We start from the raw sequence: 20,407 nt of genomic DNA, 5'->3' as shown, positions 1-20,407 counted from the left end.
GCGGGCGGGGTGGCGGGCGGTGCTATTTTGAGCGAGGAGGCCCGCATGCAAAAGTCTGGCGACGCTTCCGTTAAGCTTTAGCGAGCGTGCTGCGCGTTCTTTTCTGACATTCCGTGATGGTGGGAACTTTTTCCCCGAACTGTTCCAATTTTACTCGCCGGCGTTCTCCGACCCCGCCTCCTAACCTTCCTCGGCCCTGCTTTTTAGCCTTCTCCAGCTCCGCTCCTGGCCCTCCCCGGCCCTGCTGCTGGGCTTCTTCGCCTTCTCCGATCCTGCTTCCGGCCTTTGCTAGCTCTGCTCCCCAGTCTTCAACAGGCCTGCTCCTCGGCGTCTCCCAGTGCGGGGGCCAGGCCTCCTGCGGTTCCGCCCCAGGCCCCCTGCAGCCCCACTCCAGGCCTCCTGCAGCCCCCGCTCCAGGCCTCCTGCAGCCCCGGCCAGGCCTCCTGCAGCCCCGCCCCCAGCCTCCTACAGCCCCGCCCCAGGCCTCCTGCAGCCCCGCTCCCCGACCCCGCGGAGCTCCGTTTCCCGCCGCCGCCGGTGGCTCCCTCCCTGCGCGTCCGCCTGCCCATGGCCGGGCGAGCGGTGCGGTCGGACCGCCGCTGCGGCGCCGTTGCGTCAGGGGCCGGCAGGCGGCCCGGCTCGACCCACTGACCCGGATCGGTTACTCAACAGCGGCACGCCTTCCTGCCGGGCGGGAACAGCTGAGCTGTTGACGCCAGCTGGTGGCCGGCACCGCGGCCGCCATCAAAACGCGCGTCGAGTTTGGAACACGCGTTGTGTTGGGACCGGCGGGTCTGGAGAGCCGGCCGGACGTCGGGCGGATCGGGGCCTCGAACGCGCCTCGCCTCGCCTCGTCGGCTTCGAACGCGCCTCGCCTGGCCTCGTCGGCTTCGAACGCGCCTCGCCCCGCCTCATCGGCTTCGAACGCGCCTCGCCCGCCTCGCCTCGTCGGATTGGGAGAGTGTGAGCCTTTCTCACATGTGCTTGTTTTCTCGTAGCGACACCAATTCGGTTCGTTGTGTAACTGCGCCATCAAGCCTTTTGAAATCGAATGGTGATACGGGGCTGTAGACAAAAAACGTCTCTCACGGTGGCGTGGCAGTGGCGGTGATGGTGGTGGTGGTGGGGGGGGGGGGGGCGAGGGAGGGAGGGAGGGAGGGAGGGAGGGAGGGAGGGAGGGAGGGAGGGAGGGAGGGAGGGAGGAGGGGAGGCAAGAAAAGGTAGGGTCTACAAGCGCAACTTCCCATAATGTCTAACCCCCAGCCCAGCCCGCCCTGGTCACGCTAGTGATGTATCCCGCAAATGCCCTCTATGCCCATTGGCTCACCCTGCATTAACCCGATGTTAATGTTAAGTTAAGTGCAATCCGTATTTTGTATTGTTTCTTTACTTTTGGACATATACGTAAAATTTGCATGCATCGCGTCATCTCGACGAACGTCCAACATTGCTTGCCCTATGCCAGTGAATGTGCTTAGAAGTGATATAAAGCACCTGCACTATACAATTTATTTAGTACCAAATGACGTGTTAAGCACTGTTGTGCCAGTTACTAACTACAACTGAGAAGGAAGAGGATGAAATTTATAACGGCCCCTCACGAAAATGTACGAGGAATTTCACCCTTGTACCCCATCTAAGTAGACAATAGGCTAGGTCTTCTAAAGTCGCCTGCACCAACTGATGACATAGCACTGACAACAAGTCAGATTATGCTGGATATTCCGAATCGTGGGAAGTCTTCCCAGCTCATTATGCTGTATAGGATCACAAGCCATACTCTGTCTACCTTACAGCATTCAAACGTGCTTCACCAGCCACCATATAACAATCCGTATTCAAAAAAGAAAATCAGGCTTATATATGATATTTACTATCCGTAAGTGGATACACCATACAACAGCACTGACCGAATACCGCCTGACACCTTTGCAATTATCCATATTTCTCTCTTACCGCCATCCTTGCTTTATTCCAGGACAACGTCACCCGGCCGTTTGTGATACGTTTGACAAGGATGGGAAGAAAATTTCGCTCAAGAACACCCTTTGTGCCATTTAAGTGACATTCACATTTACCAATGTCACGAAAACCGTGAGACGTTGTTAAATACTAAAGCGGCATTAATATGAGCAGAAAAAAGCAAAGCGTGTCCGGGGCATCCATTCACGCCTATCATGCTGACTAACTTTCGGCTCTATATGGAATGTGTGGTTGAAATCGTATGCTGAACCGCCATTTTTGACACAGGCCTGTGCACAGATACAGATATTGGAAAATACTGTTGAAGCAAACAGAACAAATGTCTTTAAGAGGACAGATATGTTTAAAATTGATAACAGTCGCAGTAAGGGTGAAATGTGCCGCACGTAAGAGCCCCTTGCCTACGGCACATTCTACCCTTACGTAATGGTCACAAATTTGTGTGGTCTGGTCTTATGTACGCATGCAAAACATATGCATAAATAGGCAAAGGCTGCATGACTGCTATTCAGATTTTCGACGACAGCTGCGACGTGATACACAAGTAGCTGCGGGCTGTATTGACGAGTGAGGGAGGCCAGGGAAAGGCAATTAACGCATCTCCTGGGCCATCGTGAATCATTTACATTGATTCTGACGTGTGGTTGGTGTATGACGTAAGAAAATCACATTCGCGTCATCCCCACATTCGCAGCCAGGCGCAGTAGGTTTCTGTGTCTTTATGAATGAACCACCTGACCACTGCTCAATGAAATCAGGCTAAGCTGTGGAAATTTGGGCTGTTAGTCTTTACTTTTACGGCGAGATGTTTTCACAAAATTATTCAATTTGTGCTGGTTTGCTAGAGCTTCATTTGTACACAGGTCATCCCACGGCTATCTGCCACTAGAGCCCATGCGACGCAAGTGAAAGTATGACTCGCATCGCATTTTGTATTGTGTATTGTAATGTAATCGCGTCATCGTCAAGTGTAGTGCAAGGCATTTCAATTTTCGGAAAGTGTTACAAGTGATGCGATATTATTTACTCATCATTTTATTTGCTAATATTTGTGACCCACATTCCCGCTAAGTCTGGCCTTCAGCTCGGCCGAAATTCCGCTGGTTCTTGTGGGTTCAGATGTGGTAGGCTAGCGCGTTCAAAAGTCGCGTTTCTATTGGCATTGCCTTTTTTCATCCACTGTCTTCTGCCTGCTGCCTCAGTTTGTTCGATGTCCTCCATGGACATCATGTTCCGCACAAACAGCTGTGTCGAAGGCAGGCAAAGATGTCGCAGTGATGTTTATCTTGGTTTAATTTTGCAGGGCCTCTCGCTAGCAAACGCCGCGGGTAAATCCATTTTCCCGCAGCGCCGTTCCATTGGACTTACGTGTGCGCAACAGAAACAGCTGCTGCACTGACATTGGCAGGGTTTTGACATGGTGAGGCACGGCTGGCATCACAGCCGTGTTTTGCTTGCACGTCAGTTTGTTTGTGCAATGGCCACGCGATGGCGTGTCACGCGATGGGCGGTGCATAAGGGATGTGATGATGAAGTTATCGCAGCTCTTCGTGCTCACATGCCTGAAAACGGCCACCCGGTAAACTGCGGCGTAACGTCGGCGTATTGCTATCAACCTTAAACGTGTTTGCCGTCGTCGAGTTCACCGATTGCCATTGGGTGTCGCACATATTTGCGTGGACGCTTTGATTTGCTGCCCTGCTACCGTTTGCCGTCGATCGGTGTGCGGTTCTGAGAAATAACGCCGGGGTCGTTTCAAGGTGAGCTCAATGTCAGTTGGTGCACAGCGGAGTTTGCCTCCGCTGTATTCATGCGGACTGAGTTCGAGATACTAGTCCTGTATAATTCATCGCGTCTGACAGAACTAACGGTAAACTCCTTTGTGCAAGATCAGTAGAAAGTCGTAGCTGCGCTGAGATACGCCCGCAGCCCTTACAGATGAGGCCGCATAATCACTCGACATCCTGGCGCCCCCGACATTCTGCGTAACAGCAGCACTTTACATGCGCGATTGCTGAGAAGTCTTCGGGCCGTCGGTGCTGCCGCTGGCGAGTTCTAGCGAAGTCGTCAGCGACCCGAATCACAACAGACCGCGGGATGACGGCCAGCGGACCAGGATGACGGACGGCAGCGCGGACCGATCGGCCGATAGGTGGCGATAGTGTCGCCTTGACCGGGACTCGGCCTCAGCATGCGCCGCCGCGCTCCGATCGGCGCCCGTCCTTGCAGCCCCGGCGCCGGCGGGGCACCGGGAGGGGAGGGGGGAGGGTTGTGGCGCCAGCGAGTGGATGAGGGATGGCGCCGATCAGCGCTTCGCGGCTGGCCGGCGATCGGCGCGTGGTCGCGGAACACCGCGATCTTATCGCGGCCGGTCGACCGGTGCCGTTCGCGGCGCTGGCTCACGGGGCGACGACTGGCGCCGGCGTCGGGCAGGTCCGGGTCGGGTGCCGACGGCGTCATACGGACTTGGCGGCAGCTAGGCGGCCGTCAGCAGCGCGCACGGCTGCTGCGGGCGCGCGCGGGTGCGGGTCCGCCGCCAGAGGTCGCTGTGTGCGCGCCCGGAACGCAGCGGCCGTTTGAATCGGCGCAACGGGTCGCTGCGGCGCTTACGACCCTGCTGACCTTGGCTGGAGTCGCCCGCGGGCTGGGACGTCCTCACCGCACCCCGGTCACATGGTCATCAGCCGGGCCTCGGCGCTGGTCACGTGCCCCTGCGCTGGGCCCGGACGCGGCGGTCTCCATGCACTCTGCACAGTGACGTCACTCGTCGGCGCGAACGTCACCCAAAGTCGCATGCCGTCACTCCGCAATCCGTGACGTCGCCGCCCGACGCGTCATGTGCTCGGCAACGCTCGTGGCTTGAGCGGCGAAGACGCGATTTTGTAAACCCGCCCCAGCGAAACGCGGGAGCGGGTTTACGCCGTGGAGCGTGGGCTGTGCCCCGGTCGTCCCACGCGGGCGCGCTGAGCGACGGGTGAACACGTCCCTCAGGCCCTGGGGCAGGACCGCGGGTTTGCAGCCTGGCTGCTTGCACCGCCCGAACACCGGGCTCTGCTCGCGGCGCCGCCCCGGGGTCGGTATGGAGCGCGGCCTCGCGCCGCCTCGGCGCGTAACGTGGGAGCACAGACGTTCTCAGTCGCTCTCAGGTGTCTTAACAGACAATTCCTAACATGTCGCCTAACCTTTGAGATTGGCGTCCTGTTTGAGGATTCGGTGTACTCTGATCCTATCAGCGGGCTCGGGGGCCATTTTTCAGACACGAGAACTACTGCAGAGTTCTGGCATGCCTGCTGAGGGGTAAGGGGCCTTGACATACGGAGACCTGGCGCAGAACGAGAAACGCGGCGTCTGGTTATCTGCTAGGGCATCTTACGGATGTTTGTGTTGATTGCTACTAGATTTCCGAATATCGTGCGCCGAAAGGCTAAATTGATTGCTGTCCTTCGGTAAATCGACGTTGATATTTTGTGTGAGGACCGCGGGGTGTAATCGGATTGTTATACCGCAACAACGTATAAATCAAGGTACATGCACGTCCATTGATGGGACCTTGATGTGATGCCGTTTATAGCGACGAGTGATCGGGCTGTTGTTTGTGGAATCAAGCAAAGATGCTTGTCGCGAGTCAAACATGGCGAAGAGCGGCTTTTCGCTCACGTGCTGCGGGCACGCTGACGTCAAGAACGGCGGGATGACTCTTCAGCACCATCTTGCCGCTATTTTGGAACTACCTCTTCCAAGATTCCGTTTGTCGAGGAGAAATTCGTTTCTTGGCTTCGACATGTTTACAAGTTGATTCCGGCAGCCAACTGTCGTATAGTGTCTCGGGGCGTGTGCGGAGGGAAGCAGCTGTATTTCAATGTGCCTGGTGTTCCAGCCCAGCGCCTCTAGCGGTGGAATTACTTTTGGCGACATGGCCGCTGTCTTGGAAACAGTACATCTGCTGTGGGAAAGGAACAGGGAATGTCGATTTGGACGGTTCGATGGGGGCCCGTGCCGACTTCATTGCATTTCGCCATCCTCATATTATGACTATCGCGTCATCGCAAATGTCCCATCTTCCCCTGCAGGAGGGAAAACACCTGAACGTGTAGAGCCGTGTGCAAGTCGTTATATCATTGCAAAAAACCGAAGCAATCGGGGTCCGTTTTTGACGTATGCCGACAGTACATATCTGACATACAATATTATTAACCTAATTTTTTCGCATGTTGCATGTTACATATTGATAAAAAAACAATCGAGTAAGACAGTGTCAAGGTATAATATAAAAACAAACTGTCACATCCGTGATGTGTTGTTTTAACGACATGCAAAGCTCGATACGCCCACGTTGCCCTCCTCTTCCCTACCTCCCCGGTTTTAGAAATATTCCTCACATATCAGGTAGCCTATGTAAGGTATATTTTGGGTTCCTCTCGTGCCCTCCGAGAACTCCATTAGGCTTGTGTGCCCCCATGTAGACTAGCGGCCCTTCTTTATAGTGAATCGGACTTCAGTGAAACTGAGGGGCCTTGCTCAGTGCTCAGGTTGGAGAGAGAACCTCCCGATACCGTACCGGTTCTGCAGGCTTCGTTTTCGCATGAAGCAGCTTTCTTTTTGGAACATAAATTTTCCCCCTTGCATGATGCATCCTCTGCACAGCGCATAGCTCCAGGAACCCACGGCCTATGACATGCAACGCAATCAGGACCTTTTCGTATACACTATAAGGCCACTTTTGAAGAACTGGACGTATCCTGTACGTTCTGCAGAATATGCCCAGAACGCCCCGCGTGTCTGCAGTTCGGCGAGGCCTTTCAAAAGACCAGGAGGGATTCGATTATGTTCAGAGGAGCCCCACATGTAAATTCGTCAACCGATGGGAGCCGCCTTTGCGAAACTCGGGCTAGCTTTCTCTAAGTGTAGTTTCGGATGCTCTCTACGGCTCATGTTGTTTATTCTGACTGTTTAACGTCTGTCCGTTCGGCGAAGTATTCTCCCTGATGAGCGTGGCCGCAATCTTTCTGACGATATCTTCACGAGCTTACCCGTGCTTTTTTTGTTGCATTTTCTAGCGTCTTACCCTGCATCTACGTCGTACTTCGATGTCGAGCGTCGACAGTGGAAATAAGATCGGGCAGAAAGTTCACAGACTTCTGCACACCTATCGTGACTGGCGTGCGGCACCGAATGGGCACCGGTCCAGCACTGAGATCTCTGGGCTGCAGCTGGGTGGAGAGGTTAAGACACTTGCCGATATGGTGCGGTAGGACGCTGTTGGACCATTGTAGACGGCTGCTGTCCACAAAATTCTGTGCAAGGGCACTTAATGAGTCATCTAGGTTTGATATTTTTGTTGTATTTTTATGTTTGGCTGTTTGTAATGTTTAAGTGATAGCCTCAACGTATGTCAACTCATGCTTTTCGACGCAATTCGCCATTCTTCCCTGCCGTGCCATCACGCAGCTGGCCAAGAGGTAACGTCTGTCGTGGCCGTGAGTCTAGGTACGTGTCGGAGCGTACGAAGAGCCGTCTGACCTTTGAAACAGCGTTTCCTGTCCAAGCTGCATATCTGGAATATTGGAGCGGCGGCATTGGCATTAGTGCTGGGTTAAGCAAACACGCCAGCGGCAGACAGACACAGCCTGATGCGCGTCAGGACCGAGTCCGACACCCCATGAACCGACTGGCTATTCTGAGCCGTGGCACGCTGCACAGGGGCCGACCTCAGTGACCGTGGCTGCCAGCCGGCGTAACCTTCACACCCACGAACAGCCGGGCTGCCCGGCGCGCGGGCGCGGCCGCAGCTGCGTCTGCAAACGGCAGACGCAGCTGGGCCGGCCGCCTGCGCCGCGCCCCCACGCCGCGACCCGGTCAAGGTCACGATAGCGCCGCCGGCGCCGCGACCTTGGCGGCGGCGACCCGCGGCGTGGCCGGAAGCTGCTTTGTCGACCGAGAATAGGCGACGCCACCGCTGACGTCACCAGGTGTTTGCTGACGTCACTGCGCGGCCGGCGCGCGCCGCGACCGTCGCGTATCGATCCTGACGTTCTGGAAGGCGGCGGAGGGTGGTGCGCGTCGTCTGCGACTCAGGCTTTGGCAGCGCCAGCACGCTGCACCCCCGCAGCTGCATCTCGCGAGAACGGTACGGTACTCCCCCGCCCCGCCGCCCTGTCCCGTACAGCTCCGGCTGCTGTCCGCTGAGCACGCTCGTACCGGCCGCCCCAGCCGTCCGTCGAGCTTGGCTCGGCTTTTTGCGACGTTGCCCCTCCCCGACCTCCGCTGGCGCCAGCTGGTGGGCTTGCGTGCGTTTTGGCCGGCCAGGGGTGCCGTGTCATCTCTGGTGAGGTCGGCGTGCTGCGACCTTTGAGGTCACGACCCGACTTCAAAAGCGGCTGCCGGTTTGTGTTCATTGTGTCCGGGCAGAGGCTGTGCTGCGGCGTGTGACACGCTTTGCGTCGCAGCACAAGTGAGTGCGATCTGTCCTCGCTGCAAGTGTTCCGCCTTTTGCTCTTCTAAATCACTGCGAGCCGCCATGTGTGGAGGCCAACAGAGGACGCTTCTGTTCACGCCGGTACGTGTCATAATGCGGGTCACGGCGTCCGGCCTGGTCCAGTTCGCTCTGCGTGCTGCACGTGCGCGGGCGCTGATCGCATGACTCGCCAGCCGTGATTCGCTGTCTCGTGGAAGTGCTGAGTTGGACTCGCGCGTCCACACCCATTTGGCAGTGTCGGGAGCCGCGCGGGGCCGCGCGTGCATGACTCATCGTCTGGTTAGCTTCGCCAGGCAGCGTTTTGCGATAACGCTCCGCCCCGAGACGATGTGTCGCGTAGTTTCCATGCGAGCATTCGTCAGGGGCTGCCCCGCAGTGCTGTAAACAGGCCACTTAACATTGCGATCAGCTGATAGCATGTTCTGCAGTTTCTTCGCCTGTTCGTTTCATGCTTGCCTCCACGTCTGCTCAAGACAAGGTCGTCCTGTTCCATTCCCAAGCACGGCAGACGTAGTTTGCTCCCGACGGTCTCTCCTCTTCAGACCGCCCCACCTGTCCTGGTTCGGTTAGTACGTACGGTGCACATCTGGGCTTGTCTGAAGTAGCGTTGGCTTTCATAAGGTTTTTTGAATGGCCACTGCGAGCAATGTCTAGCGACGAACGAGGTCGTGCGCAGTTAAAGTATGAAAGCCGTGCATGCAGCAGCGAAGGCCCAGCTGGGAAACTAACCGCTTGCGAGGCAGTGGCACGTGAGCTTTACTTTTCATCAGAATCCAGGATCCTGTTTATGCAATTCGGTTTCCGATGATACCCGGGCGAATCCTCCTGCTCAAAGGTCTCTGCAGGCGGTCAGCCATGACGGTTTCCCGACTGCAGACCATGCAACCCTGCCACGCGCTGCCTATCCGGTCACTGTGACAAGATGCTTTTTACCGAATTTCATACTGGACGGTCCCACACCGCCTGTCGCGCATGGTCTGCTACACGGCAGACCGAGCCGTGTCACAGGCTGTCCGCTTTCCGTCGGGCCAGTGACGTCATCGGCGTCCAGACGGGCCTGCCGTGCCCACTGGCCGTATCGTCTGGGTTCGACCCACTGGGGGCGCCCGGCCGGCGCCCGGCCGGCACCCGGCCACCGCCCGTGGCGGCGTCAGCGAGCACGCCTGGGCGGGCGGGCACCGCCGACAGCCGTGCGCCACCATCGGGCGGGGACCGAAGCCGGCGCCTGTGGTGCGTGACCCCGCGTTCTCTGGCGTTCTCTGACGGGGTACGTGATCCCGCGTCCCGCTGCACAGGTCACAGCCGTCGTTACCGCGACATGCACTGGTGACGTGCACTGGTGACATGCACTGGTGACGTGCATTAGTGACGTGCATTGGTGACGTGCATTTGTGACGTGCATAGTGACGTGCTCTAGTTACGAGCACTGGTGACGGGCATTAGTGAGGAGCCCTGGCGACATGCGCTGATGACGTGCATAAGTGACGTCCATTGGTGACGTACACCGGCCGGCAGGTGACGTGCGGGACCAGGTGTCTCGCCGCGAGCGCGCGGCGATATGCCGCCGGGTCGGCTGGGCGGTTGTTTGCCGCACTGGCGTGGCACGTGCCCCTCGGCCGCTGTCACCGCCGTGCCTGACCCGGTGCGGTTCGTGATGTCCCCGCGGAGTCGGGCGCCGCAGGTGCAACTAGCCAGCGGGCGGCGGCTCAGGGAGATACGATCGCCGACACAAAGGAGGACAGAGGCGCGATCCTGCTGCCTTTCCTGGACCTGACGGCGCGCCCCAGGCCGGAAGGAGGAAAATGCCACCAAACTCGCCAGCTAGCCGTCGCCTTATTTGGGGAAGCCATGCGGCCGCACCTAGCGAGGGGCCGTCCCTGAACGGCCTCGCGAAAGATCGGCGCTCGGTCACGCAGCCGGCGCCATTGGCTGCTGATGGCCCTGCCTCAACCGGTCACCGAACGAGTCGGCCGGGCTGACGGCCGGCGGTCGGCTGGTGCCGCAGACCACCAGCTAGCTGCGGCTCGTAGGCAGTTCGCGGCTGGAGCGCGATCGCGGCCGCGCTCGAAGCCAGCTCGGCTGCTTGGCCCGGGCGCCCCCTGGGGCGGTGTCCGCCGCTGACGTCCGGACCCCGGCCGCGCCGGTTTTGATCGATTGCAGCAAGGGTGGCGCGCCGCGCTGACGCCGCTGCGTAAGCGGCGCGCCGCTTTCGTCACTTGTTTGGCGGCGCCGCCGTCGCCACGACGGTCGTTGATGACGTGTTGGGCGCGTTGGTGACTGAACCCGTGGCCGTTCCCGCCAGCCGTGGACGCGTGATTTGGGGTGACGAAGACTGTCTGTCACTGTCACTGACACAGAAAAGTTCCTTCCACACTGGCAACGCATATTTCGGGAAGAATGGTCAGCGTCTCAAGTGGCACGGGATGGGTCGTGGCTTCGAACTTGATCCTGGCGACAGCAAACCACGCGACTTAAAGGGACAGAAAACGGGGACCGGTGGACTCGGGCCCAAACAAATGTCATTTTTCTCGGCTCCGCTCCCGCGTGAGCGGCCGAAGCGGGCAGTCGTGCCGCATGGTGATGCGCTTCTCGGTGCCTGCGCCGAAACGGCCTCGCGGAAGCCGGTGGCGCAGCAGTCAATCGCGTCCGCCGGTGGCGCAGCAGTCGGTCGCGTCCGCCGGTGGCGCAGCAGGCGGTCGCGTCCGCCGGTGGCGCAGCGTCCGCCGATGGCGCAGCAGTCGGTCGCGTCCGTCGGCCACTCCTTCTGGCCTACTTCTGCAGGAAAACAAGTTTTGGGTGATTGTCGCACGTCCATATTGGTATTTCTGTAAAAGTTCGGACGCCCATGCGTCCGGTCTCTGAAAGGTCCGGACTGAACGCGTACAGCACAGACCCCCGCACAGCGATGAGGCCGCGGCGCTGCGCGAGGGGCGGCGCTCTGAGCGACTCTGGAGAAACAGACAGACAGACAGACAGACAGACAGCCAGCGTATGTGGGGTGCTGCGGTGTGGGGGCCGCGATGTGTGCAGTGCGCGATGCTGTGTACGCTAGAATAGCACAGAAATGTAGTTTTCATTCGTTCATGACAAATGCTCATAAGATATGGCAAAATGTAGACTCGAACCATCAAAGACGTATGTTATCTAGGCCTTCAACAGTGATCATGTGGTGATGGAAGCTAGGACGTTTGAATGGATGATTTTGAACGTACATGAGGTGTGCAACGATAAATCTCCGATCACGACATCAATCAGGTCGTGTTGAACATTCCCTCTCCACACACCACAGACATGGCAGTACGTAACAATATCTGAACTTGTCCGCCTGCTCACAATCTCATATGCATCCGCCTGCCATATGTATTTACAAAATGCTCTGAGAAGTGTTTCTGTTACCTGTCGCGCGTATCGGTGAAGTAACCGGACATGTGGTCCGCTGCCTGGTGCGCCGCGACAAACGAGAGGGCGTTCGTAGCAGCAACGGAGAGAAAGCGGGACGACGATCGGAGAGCCCATGCGTGTGTGGCAAGAGCGCGTGGGCCTCGGCCTGTCGGGCACGGCGAGCGAGCGACAGCTGCAAGCTCTGACATTGTCATGATCAAGGCGATAAGCCGAGCGATGCTGAAACCTTCTCCCGACGTTTATTTGATTGTGTGGCGCCCCTCCCCCCACGCGTCATCGCTTGCGTCACGCCGGCAGCTAGGTGGCCGGCCGCCCGGCTGATCGGCCATACAATTTGTGATTCTAGTGCGTAACTATTTGGAACTCGGCGGTGGCAAGGATTCAGTGACGTGTCACTCACAGTGAAAATAGTGTGAGCCAGCGATTTAGTCAGCCACTTCGTCTCAGCATATCAACAATTGTCCAGCGCGTAATACGGATCCCATCCATGACGTCTGTGAAAATAAACGGCCCTCCCACTCCGAGGCTTCCCGGCACTACTGTTTGTTTCGTTTGCTTCAGATTACCGATCGGAATTTGGCTTGCTGGGGAGTGCCCGAGGAGTTCCGAATCCAGCCAACAGGTGAGTGGCCAACGGTTTGGAGGTCAGTCCGCGTGGTCGCCGCGACGACGCCAAATTGGAATGTCCGTGGGCCTCCTTCCTGGGACTGGGTGTCTGTGGGGGGGTTCTTCTCTCTTCCCGGGACTGGAGGGCCGGTGAGGTTCTCCTGTCTTTCTCTCTCGGGACCGGGATGCTTACGGGGTATTCTCCTCCTCCCCCCACCCCCCCGGGACCAGAGTACTACGGACCCTCCGTCGGGGCATGGAGTAGCCAACCAACGGCTGCTGGAGTGTCGGAATACGTCTCGTGGACTGGAATTCCCGCGGTAATGATCCCTGTAATTGATTGAAGTATCGTGACATTCCGTACGCGGCAGGCTCTGGTGAACATCCCTTCAGATGATTTCTTGTCTATGGTGGCCACTCGAGGTCGTTTGACGGTGTGTCTTCCAAGACCAGCGCGTGTAGGCGGTGCCCCGCGTCTCTGGACGTGTGGATGGCATCACTAACAAGCGCCTAACCCCACTCCACACAGCAGCGCACTTTGATCGCGACATTAATCCTCCATTGTCGTCTGCGGATCGACTTAATCCGCACTGACCTCGCCCGTTCTGCGTCGCCACGAGCCACCTAACCGACGACCCATTCAGAACAGCGCCACGGCGTCCTTATGAATGCGGGGAGGGGAGGAGGAGGAGGGGCGCTGCGCGGCGTGGGCGCAGTTCCCACTCTATTTATACGGGGCTGAGCCCTGAACTGTCGGCTGATCTGCATACCAACCGTCACGTCGATCACCGTGACTCGGCCGGTCACGTGACCTCGGTCTAAAGCTGACGCGGGCCGCGACCCCCCTGACCTCACCAGCTACGCAGAGATGTCTGGCCGGCAATTTTACCTGCGCGGCGGCGGCGATTCCGCACGGCCGCGGCGCTGCCCGCCGACGGGGCGCCCCTCCCCCCACGCGTCATCGCTTGCGTCACGCCGGCAGCTAGGCGGCCGGCCGCCTGGCTGACCGGCCAGTGGAGCCGGAGCGAGCGCCGCAGGCAGTCGCAGCGCCGTGCGTGCCGCCGTCGCAGAGCCCAGCGACAGAGCGGACAGCGTCGGAGTGTGGCGCGGAACGGGCACCGAGCGCGCGCTGGGAGCGGAACGTGACGTGAGGGGCGACGCGGCCGGCCGCACCGCCATGACCATGTCGGAGGAGCCGCCGTCACCGGCGTTCGAGCGGGCCAGGCGCAAGGCGTCCGTCGACCTGGAGTGGTGAGCGAACCCGCTGCCCGATGGGGTGGCGGGCGCCGCGGGGGGGGGGGGGGGAGGAGGGGATCGGCGGTCAGGGAGCCGGTACAGTTCCTGAGATCCCTCGCGCTCAATCAGAAAGACGCCTGCTTGCCGTCAACGGAATCCCAGACCCCAGACTCCAGATATTCCCTCGCGCGCCGCCCTGGGCGCGCCGGGCCGCCCGCTCACCGTGAACACAGTCGCGGGCTTCCGCCCAGGCCCGACGCACCGGCGCGCACCGCCACGCACGGTCCATGCTCGCCCGGCTGCGCAGACGCCTCGCCCCTCCCCTCCTGTCGACCGGGCGCGGCGGCTGACGCAATCACCGGCGCCGCGCCGCAGCGGTGGGCGCCGCGTACCGGCTGATCGGCCCGCCAGGCCCTCGCCGACCTCTCGCCCGCCGACGCTTCCCGGAACCCACGAGCCGATCTGCGCTTTGGCTGTCGCTGCGCAGTCGCGCGCGACGCGACACTGACGTCACAGACGGCCGGTGGGAGGCTCTCGCGGTCGGAAGGACCCGGTCGCTCGTGATGCCTGGTGCCGGCGGGAGCCATGCGGGCCGGCGGGTGCCGCGAATTCGGGGGTGTCCGGGCGCCTCCAGACGGGAATGTGACGTCATGAGGAAACTCCTACGTCATGAGGAAACTCCTACGTCACGAGGAAACTCCTACGTCATGAGGAAACTCCTACGTCACGAGGAAACTCCTGTGTGCAACACCTTCGCCGTAATCGGCCGGTGGGGCGAACGTTTCCAGATGTTGTTTGCACGGGTGACTCGTTACCATTACCGATGCGGACGATGCGGCTACCGGATATTTCTGGCGGCGTGCTGTCGGCGCGTTTGAAGCCAGGCACAAGAAATGCGGCTGATTTCTCTTGATGTCGTCATCGATTTATGTCACTTTAACGGGCACCATTCCTCAAAAACTCGATCGCGCCCCGTCAGCACGGTCCCTTTGATGCGCAGAAGTCATCCTACTGGCAGCGCCTGTCTGTGTCCGTGATGGGTCTGATCAGCGCGTGGAAGCCACCACCGACGGCTCGACGTCGCGTTGGGTGTGCGATGACTCAGGTGCATTATCAGAGCCGCTCGAGCACCGCCCAGATCATATGTGAGACGCGCGGATCGCAGATTGAACCACTTAGGTCGGATAATTTTTGGAGCGCGTGAGGTGCTGGTGGGCGAGAAGTCCAGTTCTGGGGGTAAGCGACGGTCTTGTAATTCTGAAGCCAGCTCTGCCTCCTGTCGAATGTAACGAGTAAGTCATAACGTTCACGTTATTCAGTACGCACGTACTATTCAGCGTCCGCTGTGTGCGTGGCGAACCTCGACGAGGTACGCTCACGGTTCTTGGCAGGTGCAGAAACGGCTCTCACGAACCACAGCAGGAGGGAAAGCTATGCCCCAGGCGTACGGCCAACTGGACGCTCGCGCTGGTGGCACCATGCAGGGGACAACATGTTGCAAGTCGAGTAGCTCCTGACGGGACACGGAGCCATACGCTCGCGGTGCATGGCGGGCCCCAACACGCGCTCGCGAGCACTGGCGAGACCCTCTCGTCTGCGCTCACGTTCGTGGCGAAACGCGTTGCCACTCTCGGAATCCCTGTCGGAACACGGTGGCGTCTCACGATTGCCCGGCGTCGACACTGTTCGCGGCTTCGAAGCTGGCTGGCGCCTGCATGCCGTTGGCTGTCGTGGCCCACAGGAGCGGCAACGGTTACGTGTGCTGACAGCTCTTGAAAGGCGGAAATGTCTTTTTGTGATTCGTCACTTTGGGTCGAAGTGGAAAGACGTCGTGTTAGCATGGTGTGCATGCAACGTTCTGGAAATCGTCAAAGAAGGTAGCCACTAGTCCGTTAAATCTTGTTCTTGTACATCGTTTCATGTCTTTGTCAATGCGCCATACCTCTTGCCTGCCCCAGTTCTTTGTAACCTTTTTCCCCATCACTGACATTCCTACTCTTGCATGGCTGACCGCGTGTGCCACAACCCGCGAGGAGTGTCACGATGCCTCCGGGGCGGCCGGTCCCAGCGCACGATCTGGCCCCCTGTCCCGCCCGGTGGAGACCCAGCCCCGACCGATCCTGCGAACGGCGGCCCCGCGCCGCCGCCGCTTGTTCCCCGCCGTCGTCCCACTCTTCCATCAGCTAACGCTTCGTCTCCTCCGCCGTTGCAGCGCCATCTTCCGCGTGCGCCGGTTCTTCGACAGCCTGAACCGGTCGGATTCGTCGCCGCTGGAGGAGCGCTCGCCGGCGCCGCCCGACCGCCGCAGCCTGCTGCTGCGCCGTTACCTGCACCGGCACCGGCTGCAGCACAGCCGCTCGACGCCGGGCCGCACGGGCGCCGCCAAGCCGGCAGACAGCCCGTGGCCTTCGCCGGCCCGCGGCCGCCGCCAGCCGCCCCTGCGCGACGTGCATTCCACGCCCGAGGTACGCCGCCGCCTCCGCCACGGCCTCCGCCACCGCCGCCGCCGCGAGCGGTGCGAGCCGCCGCTCCTGGCCGCCGACGGCGGCGTCGGACGGGGCGGGGGGGGGGGGGGGGGCGGTGCTTGAGGCAGAGCTGGGGAGCTGGGGGCAGCCGCGGCGCGCTGCAGGCGGCATCCACCGTTGTTGTAAGAGTTTGCATCGCCCGGGCTCGTCTCGGTGTCCCTGGCCAAAGGCTCACATGTTGGAGCCCCGAAAGGCGCCGCCATCGCGCGCTCCCTCGCGCTTGTTTGGGGTCGGTCTGGTGCTCCACGCATGCCGCGCTGGCGGAATGCCGCGGGCGTCGCTCTGGGCCCCGGGATGTGCGCACTGCGCTCGTCGCATTCCACTGTCTTCAGATAAGGCCGTGGCTGTTTGCCGCGCCCGGCCGCGTACGATGCTGAACCCCGCCCTCTGGCGTGCAAACACCGGGCTCCCATCTGAGCGGCGCTGCGCCATTCGACGGGAAACGCGATAGCTGGACGTCGCAGTGCCGGGCAAAATCCGATGTTTGTATTCGTTGTTGGTGCCAGCCCGTCAGCCCTTGAAGCGAGTTGCTTTGGCACGAACGTGGCACAACAAGGAAGCGAGTGGGCCGCCGCCACGCTGTGTTTGGCGTACGAGTGTGGGTCTTCTGCCAGGGTGCGATTGTAATTTGCTGCTGGGCGCTTTAAAATCGGACTAGGGCGTGGCCACTGAGGTTTGGCTGCGGAGGTCTCCGTGTCAGTCACGGAAGCCCGCTTCAGCTGCACCCAAGAGTGCCCACTTAACGCCGGTGTCGATACCTTGTGGTTGGTCGGATGGCTTCTCTACGAATGTACTGTCTGTCCTGTTGTTGATCTGGGTCAAGTGCCCGGAATGGACCACGCGCTTCTGGGTCCCGCCCGACTGCTTGGACAGCCCGCCTCCTGTGCGTGTTGGGCCATGGTCTGGCCCGGCATGAAGTGTTTCCATGCTTGCGGCGTCTCATACTGCCATCGATGTGCTGACAACTCCAATGCGGTGATAGTATGAGCGTCCAGAAGTGTGGCGCAGCCGGGATCCGAACCCGAGCTCTCCCATGTGGGAGACCAAGGCTCCAGCCAGTGAGCCCTCGCTGCCCGCTCCTCGTTGCTCCCTTACTGCTACGGCGTTTATGTGGTTTCATCACCGCAGGGACCCTCCATAACTTGCTGCGGCAGTTTGAGTTTCCAGACCCCGGCCCCCTAAAACAACGCGCGACAGCGGGACCTTCGGAGCCTATTTCCGGCCCCAATGAAGTTTAACTTTTAACGAAGGCACGAAGGCCGACAGCAGCAGTTCGGAGTTATTGATCCTTCCACTGAAGCCGTTGCTAGATGCACTCGCGTCACTGGGACGGCCGTGTCTGACTGCACCTTCGGCCGTCTGGCACTCCATGGAAGGCAGCGAGCAGCGGCTGACAGTTATACACCCTCTCGCCGACAGGTGTCTCTGGGCGAAGACGCGCTCTCGTCGGCCAGCAGCCTGACCAACGTGTCCACCATTAGCAGCAGCTACGTGGGCGACGAGCTCGATCTGGACGACTGGGAGGACGAGCCCCAGGACGAGGAGCACTACCCTGACCAGGACTGGCTTAGCTGCGAACGCAGCGCCGCGCACTTGACCGTGGAAACTCGGTGAGAACCCTGCTCTCGTGTGGGAACCCTGCTCTTGTGTGAGAACCCTGCACTCGTGTGAGAAGAAAGGGTCTCCGGGATCACAGCTGCCACTGGCGTCACCCAGAATAGACTGGAGGTGAAAACCGCACCATTCACGCTGAACAGGACGCCGTGTCCTCGCCGCGTGCCCTCCTAGATGAATGCGAATCCATTCACTCTGGGCGCCAGCTGAAGCACGTCGGTGTATGAGGGCATCAATGCCGGTCACTGGTGGGCGGCCCCGTCAACCTTTCAGTCACCACTGGGACGGGAGAGCGTCGTGAGGATTCCCACGCAGAGCCGACACTGCACCCACTCACCGGCTCGCTACCGCCATCGAGCTGACTTGCCCCGCCCCTTCCGCCAGGTGCTCGTCGGCGGCCTCCAGCTTCCGCTCGGGGATCCACTTCACGGCGCGCGCCGCCGCCACCCCGTCGAGCGTGGGCTCCGGTATCCAGTTCACGGTGGGCGCTGGCGCGGAGCCCTCCAGCTACGGCTCGGGTCTGCACTTCTGCGCGCCGCCCGCCATGGACGAGCGAGACCAGCACGCTCCCAGCACCCTCACCGAGGAGTACGGCAAAATGCTCACGCTGGAGGATCTCAAGGACTACAACAGCAACTGTCTCACGTGAGTACCGGTGCAACCCGTTGTGCTGCACTCAACCGCGGAGGGGGGGGGGAGGGGAGGGGAGGGGAGGGGAGGGGAGGGGAGGGGAGGGAGGGGGGGGGGGGGGCGGTTGCGGTTGCTGTTGTTGTTGCTGTTGCTGTTGCCGGTGGCGCAGGTGTCACTTGTTCATAAAGCTGCCGTCAGATGTCTGAATGCCGCCAAGCGTAGTTGTTTTGTTGGCTGAAGCCGAGCTCAAGGAGTACCCACGACTTGCTCTTCCACTTTCACCATAAATGTGTCTAGCTTGGCACATTCTTTATCGCCGAGATGGCCTGCGAGCTTGTACCTCTCGTCCGCCGATCCGAGATCTTACTGTCGGCCATCCCCAGCCCAGCGCCCGTGCATCAGAACCATCTGTGACCTGCGCCGCTTCGTGCCAGGGCCGTCCGGGAGCTGGCGCATCACCAGAGGTCGCCGGAAACACGCCTGATCTGACCTGGCATCCACCTTCAGATGTGGCGTGAGCTGGCGCAACGAGGAGGCGTCGCTGGACTGCAATGAGTGCGGCGGCTATCCCCTGCACCGTCCCTGTCCAGAGTGCAGCGGCAAATGTGGCGCCACCTGGGACCGCGACCTCACCAAGGTAAGCCGCGCCTTTCCGTGCAGGCAGACACGAATACGTTGTCTAGCCTCGAGGTGGCAATGAATTGGTAGCAATGGTTAAGTACGATTATTCTGCTTATGGGAACGCCAAGGGTGCATTAAAAGCTTTGGTCACGGTCTGGTTGGCGCGTCTAGGCTATGCGTAGGTCCGTGGGGACTGCAACCTCTTGCTGCTTGCCGTGATGTCCATTCGAATGGCCGCTGAGTTGCGAGCTCGTAGTCCGCCCGTGCTCACCAATCTCCCGATGCTGGACTGGGAGCCCAGAAATCCCTTTCCTACCAGTCGTCCTCCCGTAGTCGACATGCGTCGTTCGTCGATACAGGCTACAGCCTCCTACAGGTGCATCAACGAGGGTATCTGTGCCCCGACCTGTCTGCACGCGATTGTCACTGGTGTGATCTCAATGTTTCCGGCCGCTAACGGCACGCCTCCTCTTCCAGTCGCACGACAAGGCGCTGGCCGCCTGGGCCGGAGTGTGCCTCTTTCAGCCCGCCAAGGGCCTCTGCCAGCACATCAAGGAACTCCGTGCCAACAGTTGATGGCTGGACGGGGCCCCGCGTGTGGGTTGGCCAGCGGCGCGCCTCTAGAGCTAATGCTGGCTACCGCGCGGTCGTCTGCACGGAGGTGCCTGCGCGTGGCGCCGCCGTGGCACGGTGTGACTGGCCGCGGGGCCGGCGCGGGCGCCGCGGCCTCTGCGGCCCGACGGAGGAACCGAGCACGGCCCGACGGTGGGACCTAGCGCGGCCCGACGGTGGGACCGAGCGCAGCCCGACGGTGGGACCGAGCGCGGCCCGACAGTTGGACCGAGCGCGGCCCGACAGTTGGACCGAGCGCGGCCCGACAGCGGGACCGAGCGCGGCCCGGCGGTGGGACCGAGCGCGGCCCGACGGTTGGACCGAGCGCGGCCCGACGGTGGGACCTAGCGCAGCCCGACGGTGGGACCGAGCGCGGCCTGACGGTGGGACCGAGCGCGGCCCGACGGTGGGACCGGGCGCGGCCCGACGGTGGGACCGAGCGCGGCCCGACGGTGGGACCGAGCGCGGCCTGACATGGGTCGGCTCTGCCTCGGCCGCTGTCCGACTTGTGTAATTTTTCAATCGCCGCAGGCCTAACAACCGGCTTATGTGTCCAGCACTTGAGCAAAGTGTAGGGTTTTGTGTCTGATTTATCGCCTATGAACAAATAAAGTTGCTAAAAGCGAGAGTGTGTCGAACTCCGTTTGGGCTGCGGAGTGATGCCCCTTAGGCCCCATGTGTCACACCGTCGGCACGGGGCCGG

At 60.3% G+C, this 20,407-nt stretch overlaps 1 protein-coding gene across 4 annotated transcripts in view; it reads left to right on the top strand.

The window, feature by feature from the left end:
• LOC119099967 (uncharacterized) overlaps positions 1 to 20,332 on the top strand; it is a 27,644-nt gene extending 7,312 nt beyond the window's left edge. The window contains exons 2-7 of one of the 4 annotated variants that reach the window (XM_037223076.1): positions 12,422 to 12,482; positions 15,915 to 16,167; positions 17,647 to 17,837; positions 18,226 to 18,486; positions 18,979 to 19,108; positions 19,570 to 20,332. In XM_037223076.1, coding sequence (XP_037078971.1) covers positions 12,422 to 12,482; positions 15,915 to 16,167; positions 17,647 to 17,837; positions 18,226 to 18,486; positions 18,979 to 19,108; positions 19,570 to 19,668 — 995 coding nt within the window. In that variant the 3' untranslated portion in view covers positions 19,669 to 20,332. Of the gene's footprint in view, positions 1 to 12,421; positions 12,483 to 13,487; positions 13,718 to 15,914; positions 16,168 to 17,646; positions 17,838 to 18,225; positions 18,487 to 18,854; positions 19,109 to 19,569 lie in introns of those variants that run through there. The other 3 variants (XM_037223079.1, XM_037223077.1, XM_037223078.1) reach the window with 3 other exon arrangements.
• Positions 20,333 to 20,407: the final 75 nt, after the last annotated feature.

This window comes from Pollicipes pollicipes, unplaced genomic scaffold (genome assembly GCF_011947565.3).
Source record: "Pollicipes pollicipes isolate AB1234 unplaced genomic scaffold, Ppol_2.1 Scaffold_4881;HRSCAF=5763_pilon_pilon_pilon, whole genome shotgun sequence".
In the NCBI taxonomy this organism is placed as follows: domain Eukaryota; kingdom Metazoa; phylum Arthropoda; class Thecostraca; order Pollicipedomorpha; family Pollicipedidae; genus Pollicipes; species Pollicipes pollicipes.
Note: the sequence above shows the minus strand (reverse complement) of the source record. Positions and strands in the feature narration are given on the sequence as shown.